This window comes from Saccostrea echinata, unplaced genomic scaffold (assembly GCF_033153115.1).
Source record: "Saccostrea echinata isolate AGI-Se365-2 ecotype Australia unplaced genomic scaffold, CSIRO_AGI_Sech_v1 ptg000023l, whole genome shotgun sequence".
In the NCBI taxonomy this organism is placed as follows: Eukaryota; Metazoa; Mollusca; class Bivalvia; order Ostreida; family Ostreidae; genus Saccostrea; species Saccostrea echinata.
This window is the reverse complement of record NW_026889772.1, coordinates 11289149-11315240: the sequence shown is the minus strand read 5'-3', so window position 1 is coordinate 11315240 and position 26092 is coordinate 11289149. Positions and strand designations below refer to the sequence as shown.

At 33.9% G+C, this 26092-nt stretch overlaps 1 protein-coding gene across 1 annotated transcript in view; it reads left to right on the top strand.

Moving 5' to 3' along the window:
- The window catches only part of LOC133191282 (MAM and LDL-receptor class A domain-containing protein 1-like), a 127725-nt gene that overhangs the window by 90362 nt on the left and 11271 nt on the right, over positions 1-26092 (top strand). Inside the window, exons 32-36 of the mRNA XM_061327034.1 lie at positions 11713-11794; positions 20923-21030; positions 21599-21690; positions 23197-23329; positions 25032-25201. Coding sequence (XP_061183018.1) covers positions 11713-11794; positions 20923-21030; positions 21599-21690; positions 23197-23329; positions 25032-25201 — 585 coding nt within the window. The remainder of the gene's footprint in view (positions 1-11712; positions 11795-20922; positions 21031-21598; positions 21691-23196; positions 23330-25031; positions 25202-26092) is intronic.

Sequence of the window (26092 nt, the reverse complement as noted above, 5' to 3'; positions counted from 1 at the left end):
TACACTTGAGTGAATTTTTTTATGGCCATCGACTCGTGCAAATCTCAGATAGTAAAGTATTTTGGAACGCATGAATTGATCAAAACATTTCAACCAAACAGACTTAATAGGTTGTAATGATATTTATGAATAATTAGTAAAATCAGTAAAACAGTTGCTCTGAAAAATGTTATTGAATGTTATTGAATTGTGCTTAAATATTTTTTCTGCCGAAAATTAAAGTATCAATGGAATTTGTCCCTCCGCTAGATACGGAGTTTTTTTTCTTCTTTAAATTTTCTATTTCATTAAAATATTTGTTTTTAAATAGACCGTTGGCATATTTAATGCGTGTTTTCTCTTAGGCAATTTTATGAAAATAATGCACCTATCTGATAGAAATATTTTATATTCATTTCCGTTGTCAGAATTCTATAAAATGTTGTGACGATGAAATGCTTAGTGTCTTAGCAGTGTATTTCAATGTTAATCTGACTTAAGATATGTTGCAGGTAGCATCAATAATTTTTGGTGTCCCTACAAATTTCAATCGACCAGTTGACTCCTACATTTTAACTTTCCTTTTTTTTTTTAATTTTTGAATTTCTGAACCAGTCTGAAAACTATACAGCATGAAAGACTGTTCTTTCTACATATAAAAATCTTATCTTCAATATGAGTTCTTCGTCGATTTACATAAAGAAGCACAGTTTTCACATAAGCTGTCATTTTCATCTTCTTGGTAGAGATCATTTTAAACAGTTTTCAGCTCAGTGTAGTGACCATGCCTATTTTAAAATAATTTTTTGCGAGAAAAATAGGGAAAATCATGGGGTTTTCTGTGAGTAGGAGCTTTTTGATTGGACGTTTCAACTGTGAAAAAATAAAATTAAATAGATATAAATTTACTTTGATTTACCGTTTGTTGCATTATTTATTGAACGATCCTCGTACATTCAATTTGAATAACGATGCTAAGTGGCTGTTTTATGTGCATGTTCAGGAAGCCTTTCCAGATTGGAGAATTTCCCACATGCAGTCTAAAATTTGGTACATATACTTTTTCCTGTATTTGGAGAAAATCTGAACAGCTAGGGTCGGATTAATCGAAACCTGCAAAGTTCATGGATAAATATTTCTTGCACATTCAATAGAAGTATGTTCTATATCTCTCTCTGTACAAGGGCAGATGGAGAATTTTGTCTGGGGGATGGGAGATGTCGAAAACCGCTCAAAAAGTTGATAAGGAAAAACAGAAAAACAAATTCCACACCTACACACCCAAACGGAGCGGGAACTAAACATGAAACTCTACTTCAGGGGAATGGGAACTTGTGGATCCTTTACATACTTTTCCGGGGGGATCAAAGTCATTTTTTGTTACTCTATAGCTATAAAAACTCTGAAGATCCCAGAGGGATCGGAACAAGAAATTTTAGACAAAGAACAGAGCTGTAGCAACGGTTTCAAAAGCGGGGGGTGCAACTTCCCAAAAAATCTGACCAAAAAACTATTCAAAAAGGAGGGGGGGGGGCATTTTCACAAATTATCTGACAAGCAAGAAAAACCCTAATTTACTGTCCAAATCCTTTAATTTGCCTGTGCTCGACCTTACAACAACAAAGTTGGGGGTGGGGGCAATCGGCATCTATGGAAAATTTTACTATAGCAAAATACTATACTCAGAAAAAAGTGGGTCCCCCCTGCGTTCTTCGGGCCTGAAGTAAAAAAAAAATTAAACGTGAAAAACTATTTTGGGGTGGAATATTGACACTTCTAACGCACTCGTGTAGTGATATTTCGCCTTTGATATTTTCCCTAGCCAAAAAGCTGATCGGTAGGGATCACGTGTGTCCAAGTGCTTTATAGTGACAATGTGTTTACCGTTGAGTTACAAATGAAATTTATTACTTTTGTGATGCATATTTCAATAAAAGGTAAGTAGAGATTTTCTAGACATGTGTACATCACCGATACAAATAGCAGTATTTCAGGTAGATGAGTTTACAGCATTCGTTTTCTCGACAGCATGCCAGTATATATTAATTCATTGTAAATGATGCATAGAATGTGCATCGTCCTTGCATGTGTCATGCGTATAGCTCTAACAGTATACACAGCATCTTCACAATGTCAAGGTTTTGTGATGTCGTTCCTCTTCACAAACCCTTGACAAAAGTCGCTATTTGAAAGCCGGGCTAGAAAGCTACTATTTCATTTGTTCCCGGTCTAGGCCTAGAACTAATTAGAAAACGGCCTTATTGAAGGTAAGTTTTGTAAACAAATACGACTTGTAAGCGCCAATATTGTGGGATTTGTGACTAGTTACGTCAAATAAAATATCATAGATTAATGTTTAGAAGATCCTCCTCCGTACAATCATAAAAGATATGCTCTGGCTTTAAGCCACTTGGAAACGACAGATTTAAAGATTTCTTCTTATTGGCTGGTTTATAATTAAGCAATGAATCATTATTTTTTGAAAGATATAGTCTCATAACTGCAACGGTGTGTGCAAACAAAAACGAGTAACGCGCGTTAGAGCGTTATGAAAATTTGTTTGCACACACCGTTGCAGTTATGAGACTATATCATTCAACAAGAGGCCCAAGGGCCTTAACGGTCACCTGAGTATAATACAACAATTTAGAGGATCCACAGAGTATAAAATGAACTGAAAGGTGAAGCTTTGTTGCCCAAAAGCAAGAAAAATAGGGTGATCAGGATCAACAATATTATTAGTCTAGTATTCATTAACAGTTCATAAATTAGGTTCTAATCTGTTCCCCATTTATCACTCTCACCAGACAGTATGTAAACAAACTATCAGTGCTTCTGTACTCTTTTAATTCCTTGTTGAAATCTCTGACATTGGCCTATCTTGGTCTTTGATGAACATTTAATAAGACAAGTTATTTTTGTCTCATTTTTATTTATCTATTATTTACAAGTCTACCTGATCATTAAAACTATGAAAGTACTTTTTGTATTACACAATAAAAATTCTTGCATAATTCTCTTATTCTATTAACCTTTCAAGTACATTATTTACAGTGATTAATTATCACAAGTAAATGGCAAAGGGGAATAACTCCTCTCAGTAGAATACAAATTATTAGAGCCCTGGCCAGGACCAGAACACTTGACCAAATAGTCCTGATGTTCAAAAATCTGGTAAAAATACCCTTCCTTATTAAAACTTTTACTCTTTTTGCCTCTGATATGCCCAGGTGCAGAGAAGATTTTTAAAGCATTAATGCATTTTCACTATAATAAATAGAGCCCCGCCCTAACATCACAACCTCTGATCCAGGGATCATGAAATTCACAATTTTGGAAGAGGCATCCTTGCTTATCATAACTATGCATTTGTTTCAATAATACCCAGAAGTAGAGAAGAAGATTTTCAAAGAAATAATGCACTTTCACTGTATGATCTATATAGCCCCGCCCTAGCACCAGAATCCCTGACCCTGGGACTATGAATTTCACAATTTTGGTAGAGTCACTCTTGCTTATCATAACTATGTATTCTATTTGTTTCAATAATACCCAGGAGTAGAGAAGAAGATTTTCAAAGAAATAATGCACTTTCACTATTAATCTATATAGCCCCGCCCTAGCACCAGAACCCCTGACCCTGGGGCCATGAATTTCATAATTTTGGTAGAGTCAACCTTGCTTATCATAACTTTGTATTCAATTTAATTCAATAATACCTAGGAGTAGAGAAGAAGATTTTCAAAGAAATAAAGCACTTTCACTATATGATCTATATAACCCCGCCCTAGCACCAGAACCCCTGACCCTGGGGCCATGAATTTCACAATTTTGGTAGAGTCACTCTTGTTTATCATAACTATGTATTCAATTTGTTTCAATAATACCAAGGAGTAGAGAAGAAGATTTTCAAAGAAATAATGCACTTTCACTAGATGATCTATATAGCCCCGCCCTAGCACCAGAACTCCTGACCCTGGGGTCATGAATTTCACAATTTTGGTAGAGTCACTCTTGTTTATCATAACTATGTATTCAATTTGTTTTAATAATACCCAGGAGTAGAGAAGAAGATTTTCAAAGAAATAATGCACTTTCACTATTAATCTATATAGCCCCGCCCTAGCACCAGAACCCCTGACCCTGGGGTCATGAATTTCACAATTTTGGTAGAGTCACTCTTGCTTATCATAACTATGTATTCTATTTGTTTCAATAATACCCAGGAGTAGAGAAGATTTTCAAAGAAATAATGCACTTTCACTATATGATCTATATAGCCCCGCCCTAGCACCAGAACCCCTGACCCTGGGGCCATGAATTTCACAATTTTGGTGGAGGGCTCATTGCTTATTACAATCATGCCAACAGTTTGACTGCTTGATGTCCAGGAGTAATTAAGAAGATTTTTAAAGATTGCATTAATTTTGATGGTTTTGGCCCCACCCCTCAGGCCCAAGGGGGACAGGGGCCACGAATTTCACAATTTTTGTTCCCCTTCACCCATAGATGCTATATGCCAAAATTGGTTGAAATTGGTTTGCTGGTTCCAGAGAAGAAGCTGAAAATGTTCAAAAGTTTACGACCGACGGACGACGCACGACGACGGACGAGAAGAGATAGCAATAGGTCACCTGAGTGACTCAGGTGACCTAAAAAGTAATGATTCATTGCTTATATTTCCATTTTTTAACTCTCTGCCTTGACTGCAAATGTGATTTATATTTCAAACCCACGTATATTATCCTTTGTGTAAGCTACAGTAAATGGAAGAGCCAATGTAACAGCTTCTGATAAATGTGAGCGTGATTTTTGATTTTCGCTTATGACGTTGTACTTCCTCGGCGATCAACGATTGTGACGTCAAAATAAAACGCATGCTTTAACCTTTTGACCCCCTTTCAGTGTTATGGTGTTTTGAATGCCATAAATTTCCACACACTTTATATGCAAAATACATATGTAATGTAAGTATTTAATAGTACGTCATGCACATACAGTGTAATCGGTGCATTGGTAAGCATATGCAGTGTACATGTAACTAGCATTTTCTTGTTAACTGTAAAACATGTAATGTTTTGATTACAAACTGTTCCTTTACTAGCAGTCTGACAGGACAAAGCTTCTATACCAAAACTTGGGAAAATCTGGGGCCCACTTTACAAAGAACGTACGACTAAGACCAAAATTTAATATTGCTTGTAACTTTCCAATTTACATTATATGAAAAATGGTTTTAAGGGGATGAAGAACACATGGTCACATGACTCTGTTTAACTCTGTCTCCATGGCCGTAAGAAACGGGGGGCACGGGGGGGGGCGTAGATTACTATAGATAACATAGATAATATATGCTTGTGCCCCCTCAATAAAAACGTCTGATGAGCTTTTTTTTTTTTTTTTTTTTTTTTTTTTTTGCTTGTCAAGAAATTTTGGTAGTTGATAGTGCCCCCTCAACTGAAAATGTATGGCTGTGCCCCCCCAAACTGAAATTGCTTCCTACGGGCCTGTTCTCCGTTTATATAAGTGCAAAACGTGTAAACCATCTGTTCTTGTATAAATGTTTGACATTTGTTTTACTTTTATTAACATCTAAAAAAAAAATAAAATAAAAGTTTAAACATTCTTGTAAACATTAACAAATTATGAAATCAATTGATCCACTCCTCTGTTTCCATAAACTGCACGTCCAACTGGTCGGTGACGTCATACACAATCTGTTAGTACAGCAAGATCATACAAGAAAATACAGGGGCGTTATTATTAGGTAAAATCAGGTCATAATCAGTATATGAAAAAATATTTTGAGAAATGGGCAGAACAAAAATTATTTTTGCATTGCTGATGACAGAAATCTTACGTAGGTATATCTTATTTCACTTATTTAGCTTACGAGTGACGTGTCCACTTACATATTTTTATCTATTAGTAAAAAATCCCATAATGGACATAGTAATTAACCCGGAAACATGGAGAATTCAAACTCGACTAATATAGTCGATTTGTCAATCAACATCTTGAAAATAAGGTAAGAAACCTAATGATATAACTACTTTAAGATATGTGGGACGTAATTAGAAATATACAAAATATGAAAAAAATTGAATGACAAGTATTTTTTCAGCTCAAGGTCCTTCTCCCCCTTTATCTTTTTTAAAAGGAATGTAGAAAGATATTTTTACGCTAGCAATTTTATACATAAGCATTAATTAAATCAACTAAATGTTTTGGTCAGTGGAGTATACGAGGCATAACAGGGACAGGAAACCAGGCTACATCACAAATATGCTGGCATGAAGCATTGTAGTTCATGTACCTCATGAATTTTTAAAAATTGAATTCATTTCTTATATTTACATTATTTTTCTGCTGAGTTGCCACAAGTAATGCCATTCAACTGTCATTTTTAAGGAGGTTGAATCCTGTTATTAAAAGTATTGAGATTTTTTTTATCAAGTATATTTTTGAAATCTATACATAAAGCTTAATTAAAAATCAAAACTAAAAGTGGGGGTCAATGCGCTTCTTTTGGCGACATGGAGTATTTAATATGACCTTTTTGCACCGTAATTACGTCTAACACATAAATCTATGTTTCAAAGTTTTTCCTCTAATATTTTTTATCCACATAAATTATGGGAACAAACACAGTCTTTTTTCATCTTGAATAGTCTCTTTCAAATTTGTGACAACAAAAAAGTTTCAAATTACTTCGCATAGTCAATTATTTGAACTTTTTGCACTCAAAAAATGTAATTTTTCTGGCATTAAAAATTTAACAAGTAATAACATCATTTGAAAGTAATGACATTTTTCTGAATTTAAGCAGAATTGTTAAAATTATCTTGTATATTCAGAAAGGAAAATTAAATGTGGGGGGTCTGTGATGTTAATATTTAGATATAACTAAAATAGTGTCAATTTTTATCCTAAAGTGGGCTATTTTTTCCCCAGGACTTTCACAATATATTTGCTATATTTGTTCAATATGATGATAGAATTCATGACGGTTAATTTAATATATTATTTAGGACCAGCATAAAGCATTTCACTGCACAAATAACTCTGTGTGCAGGCTGCATGTAAAAATATGAATCCAAACTTTAAAATACTGTAAATATTTCGGAAAAGAAAAAATTATCATTTTCTTTCAAAAAAAAAAACCTTCCGCCACAAAATATAGTTCCTCACTTAATGCTTTTGGTGTGGAATTTTGTCATGGGGTTTTAATTGAATGTAGTTTAATTAGCATTGTAGTATCCAAATTTATTGTAAGAACTAAAACATTATGTAGAATTTTTATGCCCCCGGATCGAAAGATCCCGGGGGTATATTGTTTTTGTCCTGTCTGTCTGTTTGTCTGTTTATCTGTTTTTCTGTTTATCTGTTTGTCTGTTTGTCTGTCTGTCTGTTGTCAACTTTAACCTTGCCCATAACTTTTGATTGGTTGGAGCTATGACTTTCATATTTCACATGTGTATTCCTTGTGACAAGACCTTTCTTTGGGTACCATCATATATGACCTTTTGATCTTGACCTTGGAGTTTGACCCACTTGACATAGGAGTTTGACCTACTTTCGAAAAACTTTAACCTTGGCCATAACTTTTGAATGGTTCGTGCTAGAGCTTTCACACTTTACATATGTAATCCTTGTCACAAGACCTTACTTTGGATACCAACAACTTTGACCTTGACCTTGATGTTTTACTTACTTTTAAAAAACTTTAACCTTCGCCATAACTTTTGAACAGTTGCAGCTAGGGCTTTCAAATTTAACATTTTTTATCTTTTGGCCTGGATTCTGACTTGCATTTGAGAAACTTTAACCTTCGCCATAAGCTGCCATACGGGGGCATCAGTGTTTCACAAACACATTTTGTTTAAATAGAGGTCAAGACAAAAACTGTTTTCTCTTTTGTAAATAATCATAGGAGAAATTTATTGGAAATTTAGATATAAAAGAATATCGGGTCACAGATTTCAAATTAACAATTCGGACCAGCAGCTTCTTTACAAACACTTTAATTTACCTGATCATCCTTTTTTATCAATGAAAGTGAGAATTCTAGAAAAGATTTACCATCATACTAATAGTCCATCATTGAGTACACCTTTCCATAGACAACGAGAAGAATACTGAATTAGGAAACTAAGCACAGCCTTTCCATATGGAAGCAATGACAATGTCGATAGTATTGGGAATCTTTCAAGCCCACAGTGCAGCTATGTGAATATAATGGGACTTTTTAACAGTACAAAGAGACGAAAGCGTAGTCAAGGATATCGGTTTATATATATATATATATATATATATATATATATATATATATATATATATATATATATATATATATATATATATATATAATCTTTATCACAAAAGGGTCCAGTCCTTTAATCCCCCCATATTTATTACCCCCTTCGAAGAGGGGAGGGCATATTGCTTTGCTGCTTTCTGTCTGTCGGTCCACCAACAGTTTCCGTTTTCATGAAATTTTGTATACAGATTTATCATAAGAATATCTAGGTGAAGTTCTGTTTTGAAAGCGATCGAGCATTTTTTATGAGTTATGCCCCTTGGACTTAGGAAGATTCCAATTATTACTGTCTTCCTTGAAAGACGGTATACAGAGTTGAAGTATTTTACAGTCTTCGGACTATGCACTTCCTCTCTTTTGTGATTGCTAGAAATTGCATGATGAGAAAATTTTCAATTATTTCATTGGTTGAAATGCTCTTCAAGGCAAGGGAGATAATTTTCTGATGATCTAATTTTCGTACGGCTTAACAATTTTTCAAGATTTTCAATCGTAAAAAAAATATGGCAAAACGAACAGTGGAAATTGCACTAATTTTTCGATTTTACATGCTATTTTTTATAGCAATTACCAAAAACGTTTCTATATTTTCATTGTTAACAGAATTGATTTACAGCTTGTATGTATTCTTTTTCCCTTTGTTTTGCACTGTTCTAATCTCGGCAGTACTCGGCAACACCTCGGCCGATTCGTTCCTCATCTACATATCACAAAGGTGACGGAATCAGCCGAAGTTTGCGGAATGATCTCAGCAGCAGAGTTGAAGTTTACGGAGATAGCCGAGCATCTGTTAACGTTTCACTTGGTAGAGCTTATGTCAGAAAAAAAATAATGAAGAAATACAAAGACAAGAAACTTTCAAGAATTATACGGCCTCATAGGTTTAGGTCAGTTTATCGTTTAAGGTTGTTGCTAAAGACGGTAAGCTTTTTGAAAAAGCTCTACTTGCTGCAGTGTCCATTCATTTTTCTACCAAGCATCTTTCTTTACTCCTCACTAAAATATTTACTGTGATGAAGGAATAACACCTAGGAGTACTGTACAATAGAATATTCGAAAAGTGGTGTAAATCAGATGTGGATACTTAAAAACTCCAAGGAACTTTTAGAAAATTTGAAATCACAAAATCTTACTATAATGAATAACATCAAAACGTACGACTTTTCAACACTTTATACAATCATTCCCCACGATAAATTGAAGTCCAGGCTTTTTGACATCATGAACAGCCGCTTTTTTCAATAAAAAGGGAACTCGTAAATATACTTACCTTGACATTGGTCATTTGCAAAGTTTATTGCAGCCCGGAGGACCGGGCTGCTCTATACATATAAGTTTAAGTGTTGGTATATGGGGATTGAGGTGGGAGAAGTTATTCAGAATTAAAGGTTTTCTAAACATTAAAAAGATTGTTCTTTCCCTTTATAAATTACGAGATACACAATATATTTATATTCCATAAAGTGAATCTGTAAAAATATATATGTTTTTCATATTTAATATATAAAGTTGCTTATCATTTACTATCGAAAAAACGACAGGTCCCTTTTTTTAGAACATCGAATTTTACTTATCGCATAAAAACGTAAAAAAGTACTTTACACAGTTCGTGTTTTATATTCTTTAAGTGAAAGACATTTTTGAAAATAGGTGATGCATGTGTCTGGTTTCAAATTATATTTTATGCAGCCAACATTTACTTGAGGAATTGATAAAGTTTAAAAGGGTATCGTTTTTGTTCGATTTTCATCCGACTATAAGTTTTCAAAATATTCTCGACTATCGTCTCAATCATTTAGACGCATGCCTTTTTCACACATATCGAAGCGGTTTGATGATCAAGACTCATTTCCATTGTTTACTTTATTTATTTCCCGGGCGACAATTGATGGTTACATCAATGTTTTCTTGTTTTGTTAGAGAGCACTCTGATTGTACACACAAGTACTCTGAAGTTGATATTAAAATGATGTTTGAGTTTCTGATTGACAATCTCTGTGTAGGTTTTGGAGATCAGGTCTTCCAACAATCTGTTTGAATTACTATGGGTACCAATTGCTCCCCGTTATTAGCAGACCTATTTTTGTTTAAGGAATGAATTTAATAGCTACCCAATTTATACGGTATAAAGTCTGTTGGGGCAGTTTACGCTTTATTAACCGCGAAGCGGTTTATAAAAAAGCGTCAACTATTCCAACCCACTTTATACCGTGTAAATTAGGTAGCTATTAATTTCCTTCCTTATAATTTAATTTCTATTCATTTAGTGTAAGAAAAAAGATGATTTCTCTAAAAAAAAAAAATTACTTCAAATTGTATAAAATTTAAATGTAACGTCAGGCGGATCGATACGTTTTTGACGCAAGTCATTGTGACGTAGGCAACCCAATTTATACGATATAAATTAATTTTTTTATCCAATCAAATGGCGTGTTACATTCAGAATTAAATTATATTTATATGAAGCAGAATTTATTTAAAAACTTCTACAAGAGAAGATGAAACACTTGTAGTGGCCTTCAACTCGACATTTCGATATATCGACGACGTATTATCAATTACCTTCAAATCGACATTTCGATATATCGACGACGTATTATCATGTAAACGTGGTTATTTTGACGAGTTGAAAAGTTGACGATTTTTTGTTTACGAAAATTGACGAGTGTTAATTTTGACGAAATATTGAATGAAGAGTTGATTTCGCCAGAAACTAGAGGACCAAAAACCTGGTGGAAACATTGGCTTAGTTGTCTTGACATAGACTTGATTAAGTCGATTAAGCCGCTTCATGCGAGATGTGTACCTATCGACATAATTATAGGGCAGAAAATCACTCAAGTGTAACAAACGCATTAAGGTTTATATTGCAAGTAGAATAAGACAGTGTATCTAAAAGAAATGTAGCGGGATCGAAAAGAAACATGTTGGAAAATCGCGAACAGGAATGAAATGAGTCGTAAAGGATTAAAATTAATCCGTATTTAAGAGTCCATGTCAGCTCCAATAAAACAGATGCATAAAAGAAATGTCTTAAAGGATAACTGAAAACGTGATACTTCTCAATGCTATGCAATCTATATCAGTGGGAAGAAGTTGGGGAGAGGAGGGGGGGGGGGCTTGTGAGAGATTTTTCAGGTAAGATGACGATGATTTTTTTTTCTGATTGCATTTTAACTTTCGATGTGCTATGTGGCTGGTAATTGTATGTCTTTTCTCCGAGGAATCTAGAACGTTTCCCTCCATATAAAAAAATATATAAAATATCTACTTTGCTTCCGCATGCTTTCGATTGTACAGCTTGAGAATTAAGTTTTGTAAGTTACAAAGTAAATCAGCCACAGGTATGCATAAACAATTTCGCAAGAAAAGCTATAAATATTAATCAGATAGCCTAATTTCTTTATTTTCAGATTATGATAGAAGCTTCGAGAGGGTCAAGTTACACTGGCGATATAGCTCTGGATAACATCCGATACATTCCAGGACGCTGCGGTATGAGTCCTTATTTTTTTCAGTTTTAACATTTTTTCTACAATAACTCTCCTTTTGAATGGTCATAGTGTGGTGTTTATTGCGTTAACTCTAATTTTTTAACAACTGAGTCAATTAAAACCAATTTCCTTTCCAAAGGCGATTGGGATATCATTTGATCAGGAGAGTGACCTTATTTTCTGAATGAGATGCAAAATTGCCAGGGAACTTAAGAAGTCCGATTTTAAAAATCCACTAAGCTAAGAATTAATCAGATATACCACAGTTTGGCAATGTTCATAATCACGATAAGATATAGCGTTTTGCTATGGTCAATTATTATATCATTATAGTTATTATATGGTTTTTTTTTTATTAAAAAACCTGAAAGTTCACACCTTTTATGGACAATATATTATCTTATATATGACTTCCTATCAACTTATGCGGGGTCTGTGTTTTATTTTGGAGATTGAGGTCCAAAGCAGTTTTTACATTACAGTACTACATAAATTTAATAACTAATTAAAAAGGGGGCAGACTACCGAGGCCCCCACTCTCCCTTGCTGGATCCATCCACCTTTGAGACATTTCTACAGACAAAGAGCAAGATAGGTAAAGATCCCTTTTTGGCCCTTGGTTTGGAGTGTTTCCAAGAAATTCTAATAAGTTAATTCTAGGAATGGTCCAATAGTTCATAATAAAAAAAAACTGTTGTCATCCCTTTACAAAATGAGTATTCCTAGTAATATAATACACAGAGCTCCCAGGAAGGTAGCAAAATTTGTGAATTTGTGAATTTTCTCATTTTCATTCAAATTTTCATCAATTTTAAAGCACATTTTGTTTCAGAAAACAGAGAACACAAGCTTGCCTATCTACCAAATTTATATATTTTATGCACCAGTATCACATGCATCTTGTGCATGAAAATCTCAGATAGGCAATCTTGTGCTCTGTGTTTTCCTAGGTAAAAAGTATCTCAAATCTGATGAAATTTATTAAAATTGAGAAAAATGAGTAAAATGTTCTACTTTGTCATCCTCTTGGAGCCTCCTTGTGCACTTTGAATGAAATATGAGGATAATGAACTGTATTCAATCTCGAAAGTCCAATTAAACGATATAAATTTGGAGCAGAGCAAACAAGGACATGCTGGTTATAAAGCAAGCACCATTTTGAGTTCTTAATTGCATAACAATTTTAGCACATTATGATTTTTTAAAATTAAATAGGGGGCTAAATTCAGCCGTTACCACACGTTGTCCTTTATTTATTTAGAAGTTTTCTCTTTAAATATTTACTCCTGTAAATGATTTCCCTTTTCAAATACTATTTGAGCAAGGTGTATCTATCACTTCATAGATACATGTCACATGACCACAAATTCATTGTTTAATCATGATAAACAGTTGATATAATTTCACAGTGATGTCATAAGTAGTCGACGTTTAGGATTGAAAAAAAAAACAAATCATTTCATGGGTTAATACTATGATATGTAAATATTATTATAAATCGGTCACAAATTTAACTTTTTGTAATAAGTATCACTTTAAAACATATATCGGAATATAAGTAAGGAATAAGTAAGTATCAAATCTCCCACAAAGACTTTAGGATAATTTTTTAGAAAGTTTAAGTGACTGGTGAATGTTGTGGCTCATGAATTCTAAATTGATACTCATTGATTCCTAGATGTGAACTATTTGTGGATAGATGGATTGTTTTGTTTACCACATACATTTGATACGATATATTCTGGACATTATGAGAATTAGAAGAAAGATAATTTTGGACATTTTCGGTTTGGTGTACTTCTACAGCTATTAGCGACTATGGATAACAAAAGTGTGGAAACCATCTTGTGCAAAAACGAAATAACTAATACAAATAAAATCAATATAATTTAATCAACCAAATTGGCTACGGATACATTAGATACTGCATTTTTGATGACAAAACAGTAAAGTATTCCTTTAAAAGTATATTAATATTTTAGCAAAACTGCATGATAATGTTCATACTACTAAATGATATGATATGTTCTGCATATGAACGACAGTATTTCTGATTAATGACCCTCTTCCTAGTGGAGGGAAGTCTGGTAAATAAAACAAATTTAGGATAAAACATTTTGACCTGGTGTGAATACAAGAGCCCTGTAAAACGTAATCTCTTTGATCTGCTACTCGGCACTTATGACCATTGATCTGAAAATCTCTCTCGAAACATGGCTCCCTGATTCCTTATAAGATTTAGTTTCTTACCTTTAGTATTTTTATATATCATAGACGGACAACCTCTGAAACTTAACAAAAAACGAAAAATGATATCAGATATTGGAATGTTGGAATATTGATACGTTAGGAATTCATGTATTTTTGATGTTGGTAAGTCTAATAAAATTTTCAGAAGTAAGGGGGGAAGCATTCATTCGTCAGGAACGCCCTCATAAACTTTGGAACTTGTTTTGCAATGGAGGCAATTGCGACCAGTTTGTCTTAAATGTCATCTGCAATGGCTGCTGTAGATTCAACTTATTTTAAATTCATAAACCCAGAATAGACCCCTAAGAACAGAATTGTTCTGATTTTAAACATTGTTGCACTATTTGCGCAAAGATTATCCGGAATTAGGCAAAATAAAAAAATAGCTTGGTTTCCCCTAATGCGACCGACCCAATTAAATCGCGCCGACAGAAAAGTTTTTCTTTAAATAAGATTATTCAAATATTTTTTATTGTTTATCAACTTTATTAAATACAATCAGAACGCTGATTTCATTCTACTATGATTTTCAGGTTTGTTTGAAACAAAATGGTCTTCTGGTCACAGAGGGTTATTTCGTTTTATAAAACAACGGCGACGTATCAACCTTATTTATTATCTTTAACTTATTAGAATCCTACACTTGAAATATTTCGTTAATAAAAGTACCCTGACTAATTAAGAGTGTTTCTGTGGTATTTTACAAATGTATCTTTTAAACTTTAAGTACTAGTAAGCATATATGTAGTAAGGCCCGCATCATGGGCAAATGAGCGGTCCATCTTGTGTACACATCAATCTATTTCACTTAATTTTATTTCATTTGAGTTTTGATCTAAAAATCAGTTCATCTATGTTGCTATATGTATGTTTACTACATGGGACCTCAGGAGTAGAGTAGTACTAATATGTCTTCATATTTTATCTAGATAAATATAATTGAAACGTTGTTTTTTAATACCTTTTATTAATGGATTAAATCGTGACTAAAGCATTCGATATGGCATTTTTATCATTTTAAGTTACGATTTGATCTAATTAAATATTGTTTATATACACTCTCCAAATTGGTTTATGGTACAGCTTCCAGAGACGCCCAGTATAATTTTCTTTTAATTATGCCCTGGAAGATTGGTTGCTTCTTTGCTTTAAATCCCTTTGAGAATTGTTGGGACAACAACATTTAATATTTGCCTGATGGAGGGCTCCAAATTTTGACTTGTACTCGGCACTTATGACCATTGAGCAGCGAAATTAAATGCTTCTGAAAGCATCTACAGCGACACCATCGTTGCAACCACAGCTCCGGAGGAGAGGCGGGTATACTGTTTTACCCTGTGTCTGTGTGCCCGTGTGTCTGTCCGTAACAAATTTTCGTCGCAGTTTTCTCAACAATTACTCATCACAGATGATGAAATTTTAGCACACTCTTTGTTTATACATGCCATATGGTGGGATTCATTTATGTGCGAATCCGATGTCAACTTCTGTTAATCCGTGCGTCTGTCCATACCATACATAACAAATTTTGGTCGCAGTTTTCTCAGCAATTACTCATCGCAGATGCTTGAAATTTTAGCACACTCTTTGTTTAGGCATGTCATATGGTGGGATTCATTTTTGTGCAAATCTGATGTCAACTTCCTGTTTATCCATGCGTGTGTCGATACCATACATAACAAATTTTTGACGTAGTTTTCTCAGCAATTACTAAACACAGATGCTTGAAAGTTTAGCACACTCTTTGTTTAGGCATGCCATATAGTGGGATACATTTTTGTGTGAATTCGATGTCAAATTCCTGTTAATCCGTCTTATCGTACCATACATAACAAATTTTGGTCGCAGTTTTCTCAGCAATTACTTATCGCAGATGCTTGGAAGTTTAGCACACTCTTTGTTTAGGCATGTCATATGATGCAAGGGTGAAACTAAGTTGAAAAAAATTTTATATTTGCAAAGAAGAGGTTTCGATAACGCTGTTTTTGGGACTAATGATGGATTTCAGTTTAGTGTGTTTAAGAAAAATGAATAATTTTACCTTTGTCATATTTCATGAATTATTTACGTAACCAGCATATAATAATCACGTGACTTTGGGATATCTAAAGGTCTATCTAAAAGTACTTCAGACGGTTTTGAAGATTTATTATATTTTTTTTTAATATTTTATATGAGTGATTAGATAAAACCAAACAAAAAACTATCAGAGAATATAGAATAATGGTTTAGTAGCACAAATATTAATTTAAAAAGTTTTTTCCCCAAAAGAGGCCGTTTGCGTTGATGGTTACATGTAGCTATAAAACTGCAATAAAAATTGCGTACCCTTTTTGTTGGATTATTCGCCACTTGTAAATATTATGCAAAGGTACGACAAACATGCGACGAAATAATGTCCCAACATAAAAAAAATATATTATATCTCATGTTACTTTTCACTAAAACATAGTGCATTTTCAATACAAGCCTTACATAATTATTAAATATAGCGAAGCGACCGATCTCTACTACTAAGAGTAAGTAAAAAGAAATCAGTGTTTGCTTTATATTTATGTTTAAATAAAACAAAAGTTTAAAAATCTCAAAAATTACATTGCACGGGTCATAGAAAAATATTTATATATAAATTCTGTTCTAAGAATCAATGCCAAGAATATAAATCAAGTATAAAGGCAATATATAATTAACATGTACTAATTATATTTTGGATAAAAAGTCAATAAAAATATAAAATGCATTCAATAGTATATATTAATCTTTATTAATAAAAATGGAATGCACACAAATTAAATTCTGTTTGTGCACAATGTTTATTCTAAAGATTCATCGTCTGAATCCCAATCTGTGTCTGCGGCATCAAGAATAAAGTCTTGTTATTCAGTCGGCGTTGGGAGCTTATCGACACAGTGACGTTGAAATCTTTTGTACCAGATTACTGCAGCAATATGTGCACACCAACACACAGTTCTCGCTCCTACTTTGCATTGACAATACCATCCAGTAATTGGGGGTATACTAGTTTCATCAAAGGATACCCACAGAAAATATCTTTTTGATGATCTTGTGACTGATTTCGTGCCCTCAGCAAACCAGTATCATCTTTGTGAATTGATATGCTATAAGTTCTTTCATCTGGAGACAAGTGTTCTTGGGTGTAAGATTTTGCTTGGCCTATTTGGTATACTCCGAGGGTTAATGTTCTTAAGTCAATGGGATGTTGTGCACGCAATCCTGGGACATTTCACTCCACACTACTCGTCTACTGGCTAACTTTTCCCTTTCGACCCGCTTTTGTAATTCGTTTGAAGTACGTGATGGGACTTTCATTGTGTTTGCAAGGTCGATGTCATTGTTTTCCTCACGTACCAAAGGTGCACATCGGGTGTGATTTGCCTTCTCTGTTGTGTGTTGTTTGGAACCGCGAGAAAGATAATCTGGCATCTCACTGTTGATTCCGAGAGAATCGAGAAAAACTTTGGAATCCCGAAAGCTCCTTCAACAACTAAAAGGTCGTCCTTCTCTAACCAAATCTGGATTTTATCTACATTTTGTTTAGTGATACTCTTTAAAACTGCAGCATCATTGTTTCGTCCATTGGCGAGATAAGGTCCTAAAACAGCCAGAGTATACCCATCGGTTCCAACAATCATCATAGGCTTTATGAGGTCTTTATCATGTCTAGTGAATGTTTGTCGTTGAAAAGAGTAATTACCATTCTTTTGGATATAAACATATATTCCATCTAATACAAGAATAGCAACAGGCTTCCCATCTGCTAAAAGATGTTGAGCAAAGTGTCTTGTGTGCTCTGAAATCAGATCCTCTCGCATAATGTGTTCAAATGCTGAATACTTGGGAACAAAATGTTTTATCAAGGCATCCCTTGCACATCAAGTAGATTTTGAAGTTACAGTTTTATTTTTGATTTGAACATGCTGCTAAGAACACTTAATGAATTTCCAGTTCTTAATTTTGTCAATAATAAAGCCAAGGATGTTCTTGATGGCCTGTTAGTAGGGTCTCTAAGCAGGGACAGGTAAGAGCAAAGCGTTTGAAATTGAGCCTTGGTAACGCTAGTCAAATTGTAATAATCTTCATCAGATAGTGCTGCTGGATCATCAAAGTTTACACCACTTGTTCTCTGTCTACATTTCTCCCTAAACCTAAATAACATGCTCGTAATTTCAGTTCTATTAAAATAAGTAAAATCTGATGTTGGCAACAGTCTTGTCATTACATCAGCATCAATCCCATCATCTGTTAGGTGACGCTTGCAACATTTCGCTCCATCAGGGATCAACATTCCACTATCAATAAATGTATTCAGCCTTATCTCTTTGCTGATGTTCTTCAAATCTTCTGTACCTTTGCAAAACTGACACTTTCTGTGGAACAAACTGGTCCGAGGGATTGATAAGCATATTCGCTTTGGAATTGCAAGAAAAGGCTTTGATGTTTGCAAGTCAGGATCTTCCATTTGTTCAGAAGATGCTTCAGGTTTTGTCGTCGCCTCTGCTCTTTGTTCCCTGTAGAACTCAGTGCAACATCGACTGCATACTATACAGAAATCAAAGTTTGCCTTTTGATTCATGTTTTCAGGTTTTTGAGAAACATATCTATGCAAGTCTCTATTTCCTATATATTTAACATCCCTCTTATCTTTCCTTACAAACCTTTGCAAAAACAACATTCAATAGAGAGTGATTTGTCTATCATTTTGTTTATCAGGTATTTGCCCCCATTCAGGTCCGGATTGCGTTCTCAGCACGGCTGAGGCAATTAAAGACAGGACAAGGTCCCTCCCGCTCACCGGCTCTCCATAGAAACCTACATGACCCTCAACGGCTCCATGAACTTCTCATATAGAGAGTGTCAATATGTCTACAGTCATGTACGTTTCTGCAACTCCCCAGGGCTGACCATGCGGAAGATCTCCCCTGACATCTTGGGTGCTAGTCCAGAATCGCAGTTCACAAAGGTTTTTTGTACACCAAAGCTATATGTTGGATCCATTACCTCGCAAGATAATTTCTCCTCAATAGCCATGGTAGATAATATTCCTTTGTTGCTATTTCACCCATTCGGAGAGAAATATGAGCGCCCTTTTGACAGGTTGGGTCAGATATATCTGGTTCAATAACCATAATGAACATCCGTTCTTAATAACACTGATCATATACATTTTACTTTTTAGTACAAAAAGCTTCGCCAGCAAAATCCGGTAGAATTCAACTTCACATTATAGAAAGAAAAATAACCTTTAACCCTGCCAGGACCAGAATTAAAAATAAAATGTGACCTAGACTTTCATGAAACAATAACATCTTGGGTGAAACAACGAACTAACAATTTGCTACTAACTTTTTCACACATGGAATGGAACTCCGGCATCGAATTTTAAAGTCTTTGTGTTCCTCACAGACGCACACACGGACATGTCTTAGTCAAACCTTTTTATTTTATTTTTCTTTCATGTTAGACAATTTAGTCATGTATACTTATTTCTTCTGGTTCATCATTTGGCCCCTAATCATGAACGTGTATCAATGTCTTTAAATGTTTGTAAGAATGAACCACAACTCATCATCACCGCAAAACAATCAAACAAATTAATATCTCAGTTCGTGTTGCACTGTACCATTATGATATTCCAGCATACACAGGTTGAAATTACACCTTTCAGTCGACGGAAAGGTAACTGAATGCCTACTGAATGGCCACTGAAAGGTCACTGAAAAGATCCTTTCCCGTGACTTTTCCGTGATCTTTCAGTTACCATTCAGTCGACTGAATGGCAGATACAATTCAGTGGCCTTTTAGTTATGTTTCAGTATTATCTTTTTATTGAATAATCGGCCTATTTTTTAACTTAGAAATTTTATTTCACGTTTTCTTATTATAATAGTATTAAATTAAGGACAGATGATACAAACAAAAAAATGGATACCTGGATCGGTATTTATTTTTTGACCTATTTCGGTTGTAAATTATGCGAATAATAAATTTCTAAAATATTAAGAAATCGTAAACTTTCTATGATGTTCAAAATTCTACCTTTCTGCAACCTTACTTATAAATCTTTACAATTTTTTGGTACTTTAAATCCAATTATTATGAAACTAAAATCTATGCGGTTAAAATTATTCATTTTACTCTTCTGAACATGACTAAAATTGTTATATTCAAGATTTTTGACAAAAATTTGTTTGTATCATCTGTCCATAATCTATTTTCGATTTTAAAAATGGAAAAAAATGAATGTAAGGAAAAAACATCTTGCAGAAAGCCGTGGTCGGACCGCGTACTCCAACTTGATAGCCATTACGCCACGGCGTCATCATGCATAGTACGTGATTTAAAATCAATATATTTATAGAAATCGAACTGGGACACCGAATTCATCTGTTGTATTGAAGAGCTGGGCAAACCAATTAATTACACATCTCATATCGGGATGATGACAATTATCGGCGACGGGCACCTGCTTTGTTTTTTTCCCATAGAAATGATTCTAGAAAGATCTTCACCTCGGAAAACTTTGTAAATTCTCTATCTAGAAAACTTGTATAATTAACAGGCAAATTGTGTGCATGCTTATAATGTGTAAAGAGCCTTCTATAAAAGATAAGAAATTGATGTTCCCCGGATCCAGGAATCTGGCCTCAGGGTGGAGCAAAAGTTGGTTATTATTGAAATTTACAATTCATATATTTACTCCTGAACGTCCATAATTTTGTTTCATCATTTTGTTACATTTTTTAATGGTGTGGCTAAAGTGGTCCTATCCTGAGAAACTCGGGATAGGACCACTTCAAGGTCCTATATTCCTCTAGATTGATTTTTAGAACTTTGTAACATCTATGAGTTTTTCTTTAGGTTGTGACAGCATCACCTGTATGAATGGAGGAACATGTATGGATACGGCCACAGGAGGGGTTTGTCAATGCCCATCGATATTCACAGGGCCCTGGTGCGAAAGCTTCGGTAAGACACCGACTCCAATGCTCTGTGTGTATGTGTGTATTGTTATCAAAATCAAACTCTTGTTTGTGGAATTCCTTATTCAGGGCAAAATATTCCTATAATCTTCCAACTGGATTGTTCAAATTAAGGGTATGCTAAGGTTTGCTCAACAACAGTACTTTCTTTTTGAGAGCTAAGAGTGTTATAGGAATGAACTTTAAATGGTTGTAAATTACCTAGCAATTTTTAGTTGGGTGTGGACACTTAGATCTACTTACACAAAAAAAATTACATTCACAACATATTACATTAATGAGGATATTTAAAAACCTCATCTGAAAATGAACGTTGGATAAGGGATCGGAAAAAAAAAATATTAAACTTTGGTAACATCAGTATTATCAATAAATAAACGAGATGAACATAAAAGTAATTGACCTGTTTCTGAAAATTACCTCAGGTCTAAATATTCTAACCATGTGTTATTCCTCTCTTAAAAGTGACTTTTTAAGATAAAACATTTATTTATTTAATCTAGAAATTAACTTTGTCAATAATACAGCTTAACTTGAAGTTTTGCATTCTTCAGCGGACAACGTGCTTGGTTGCTCATTTGATGACAGTCCATGTTTCTTGGAAAACGTCACAGGTTCAGATGAAACGGACTGGAGTATATCAAGTGTAAGTGCTCCAAAAATTTATTAGTACTGTTTCATAATTAGTAAAAAAATAAGAAGAGTTTTTTTAATTGCTAAAATTCATGATAATAGATGTTTCTTTGTTCACAATTGTTTACAAAGAGGGTTTGTTAAATTTTGATTCTGTTCTGATATATATATATATATATATATATAGAGAGAGAGAGAGAGAGAGAGAGAGAGAGAGAGAGAGTAATATAAACTTTTTTCCATATCACATCCTGTATCAGTCCAAGACACAATATCAGCCAGAGGGCCCGAGGGCTGATGTTGGTGGTCGTGGACTGATACAGATTGTGATATGGAAAAGAGTATGTTTTATTGTGTTTACATTCTAAGAAATAACAAACCGCACAATTACTTGAGCAAAAACAAATAAATAATCACTGACTAGCTTACATGTATTATATCAAACAACAGTAATTTAAAATTGAATTTATTAAACAGACTAAGTATGTAATACATACATATATGAAATATATGGAGATAACAACAGTATTCAAGCTCAAAAGTCCATTCAAGGAATACAAATCAGGAGCAGAGCAAACATCCCCTGGCGATCGGTCACACCCGCCTTATGCTCCCTATCATGATCGGGAAATAACGGCAAAATCTGTCGACAATTCAGTGGGTTAATATTGGCCTAACAATTAGTATGACAAAACGTCAGTCAGCATTTGACTTAATGATAGATTGTATATGTATATTTGCTGACAAGGTCATTGTATCGACCGTAGAACTTACGAAGATGACTTTAAACGAGACAGCTGATATTCTTGTTTCATCAACTTGTTTGTTTGTCAGTAAATTACCTCGTTTTAGAAATTGTTCATACGTAGAGCATATAATATATATATATATATATATATATATATATATATATATATATATATATATATATATATATATATATAATTCAAAAGTAGTTAAAAGTTGATGTCACACAGTAAAAAATAATCATAAAAGAAAAAGAAAATGCAGAGTTTCCAAATTTCATTTAACACAAGCGCTCTCTGGATTTAACAATCCGTCTTCAGGTGTACATACTTTGAAGTCTTTGTTAAATCCAGAAAGCGCTTGTGTTAAATGAAATTTGGAAACTGTGCATTTTCTTTTTCTTTTATGATTTTATATATATATATATATATATATATATATATATATATATATATATATATATATATATATATATATATATATATATATATATATATATATAAAGCTGGTTTACAAATAAAGAGGCTAAGTCTCAAATTCATTAGCAAATAAGTAAATTTATTTTCGTCAGTACTTTGCCGTTTTAAATTTACAAGATGTTTTCAACAAATTTAAATTAACAAGTTAAGGGCATGTTCATGGAAAGTCATTAAAAATCTAAAAAATTATTTAACAATTGCAGATTGTGACATTTGTTAAATTTTAGCATGCTTGAAAATTCAAAAAAGCACAAGCCTTAAATTTATAAAAGAATTACTTTTTCATGTCACAGGGAAGTACCCCAAGTAGTAATACGGGACCAGGCTCTTCATTGGATGGGCCTTTTGCGTTCATTGAGGCTACCGGACTTAGTAGTGGCAATACCGCTGTTCTTACATCCGAACAAACTTCCATTTCTGATGTTGGTGAGTGCATTGCTTTGTTGTATTAACATTTCCCAAAAGAACTTTATTGGTACTTCTAATTGAGGGGCAGGGAGTTTTAAATTTTTCTTTAGATAAAGCCACTTAATGTTTTGCAGCATATTGAAATACAATGTATTAAATATGATATATTTTTTAAAATATCAAATGGCGGAAAGAAGCAAAAAATACTTTATCTGTGAAGGGAAATGTCCACTGTTGATTTAAAATATATTTTACAATGCTAATTCGTGGCGCAGTGGTAGAGCGTCTGCTCTAGAGACGCAGAGTAAGGAGTTAATCCTTAAGTCGCGGTTTCGAATCCCACTGTGGGACGTGGAGACCGGTCCTTCGGATGAGACCGTATAAACCGAGGTCCCGTGTCGCAGTAGATGCTGGCACGAAAATGATTCCTCACTGCTCAATGGCCCTAAGTGTCGAGTATAGGTCAAATGTTGCAGCTCTCCACCGGCAAGTGGTGGCGTCTCCATACGAGTGAAAAATTCTCTAGAGGGACGTTAAACAACAAACAAACAAACAAATATACAATGCTCATTTTCATTGACAATTTTACATATTCAGATCTGTGATTTAATTCTGTTAAATGAACAGTGCAACACACACCATTTATACCCCCACTTGAAAAGAGAGGGTATATATTGATGGAGGGGGGGGGGGTGTCTGTACATCTGTCTGTCCATATATCCGGGGTAACCATCTCTTATCCGCAACTCCTACTATATTACAGAATAAAATTTAATGAGACTTTCCCGGAATCTTTATCATATTGGGACAATCTGCACTTCTTATTTTACATTTTGATTGGACAGATGTTTGTGCTTTCACTTAGCAATATAATGACGTGGTCATTCTTTATATAATAGTGGGTTATCCATCTCTTATCCGCAACTTCTTCTATACCACTGAATAAAATTTAATGAAACTTTCCAAAACTCTTATTAAAAAGTGTCATTCAATGTGCACCTTCTTTTTTTACGGTTCGATTGTAGATATTTGGGGGTTTTCCATTGCAAAACACAGATACTCCTATTTGTATGGGGGCGATGGTGTTATTTTTTGAGCTCAGTGCTGATACTACCTCTCGTTTTTTATTATTTTTGTGCCATATTTATCCCCAAAGCAATTCCATGCTACATTCAGGACATTTCCCTGTCATTTTACTTGAAAATATAATGTGAAAATTCAACTAAAGTTTATTATCATATCTAAATATAATATTATCACAATACTTTTCCTGGATGATTAAAAGTTATGCATTCTTATGTGTTTCAGACGATGAATTATTTTGCTTTTTGTAGATAATTCAAAATTCAGAGGGTTTAAGTTATGAAAACACTTGCATCTTTAAATCAGTAGAGCTACATTCTCATTAGAGACTTTCTGTAGGCTAGTCCATGACTCAAATATAAGGTCATTTAGATAAATATTTTAGTTGTTTGACTGGAAAGTTTAGCAACTGATCAAAAGGAAATATTCATAACACCTAAATGAAACCAATCCTTCTGAATATTTTTTATCTGAAATTTATTTCTATAAAGGAACAGTTATTCAAGGCAGTTTTAATAAGCCTTCATTCTCTTCTTTCTAAAATCTTAAAGTATCCTGTGTACAGTTATGTGGTTAATTGTTGTCTGATCACATTACTGAAAAAAAGTTATATAGTTATTTCCTTTAAAAAACATAGGGCCACGTTGTCTTCGATTCTATTACAACATGAATGGTGCCAACATGGGGACACTTCGGGTGAGGGCTGGAGAACGTGGCTCTGAGAATGAGGTCTGGAGCCTCTCTGGGGATCAGGGAGATGTATGGACTCCTGTAGAAGTTGACATCCCAGCAGCAACTGACCTCGTGGTATGTTGTCTTTATACTGACTTAATGCATACCTATGTGTGTCGTATACTTAGTGTATGGTGACCTGTCATTTAAACTAAGTGGTATGTTGTCTTTTATACTGACTTAATGGTATGCTGTCTATTATTCTGACCTAGTGGTATGTTATCTTTTATAGTTATTATGAACTGTATTTTCTTATTATATACACAGTGTATTTGCTACCCAGCCTTAATTGTTAAACATAAGCGAAATATATTGAATAATGAATGGGGTCCATTATTACATTTCCCATAAGTGAGAGTTCTAATGTTTTCTTATATGACTTTTTCCAGAATATTTCTTGAATGACAAAGCAATCATGAAATGAAAGCCTCCTAAATTTTTGGTTAAAATTTCAAGGTGACGTGTTTTTTAAGAGAAATGCACATGTTCGAAAAACATTTGAAAATGATGGAAAAGAAAGAAATCAAATTCCACATAGAAATATATCAAACATTTTCATTCCTTTTCCTTTCAAAGATATTTCAAATCTGATAATTGTTCTTAATGTTAAATTAATCGTTCATATATATATATATATATATATATATATATATATATATATATATATATATATATATATATATATATATATATATATATATATATATATATATATGGAGGGGGGGGGGGTGAGGGGGTGTGGATGTGAGGGGGTGTTTGTGTGTGTGAGGGGGTGTTTGTGTTAAACACCCTTAAAGCTTACTCTTAAATATGCGTTATTTTTATCCTTTGACGACTTATACTTCATTACTGTACTCCCTTTCCGCCATATTTCTTTTGAGGCATTCATTCTAATACTTTTGTAGTATAGTACTTTTTTTGCACACGCTAATACAAATTTTATAAGACGGAAAATAAACGTAGATA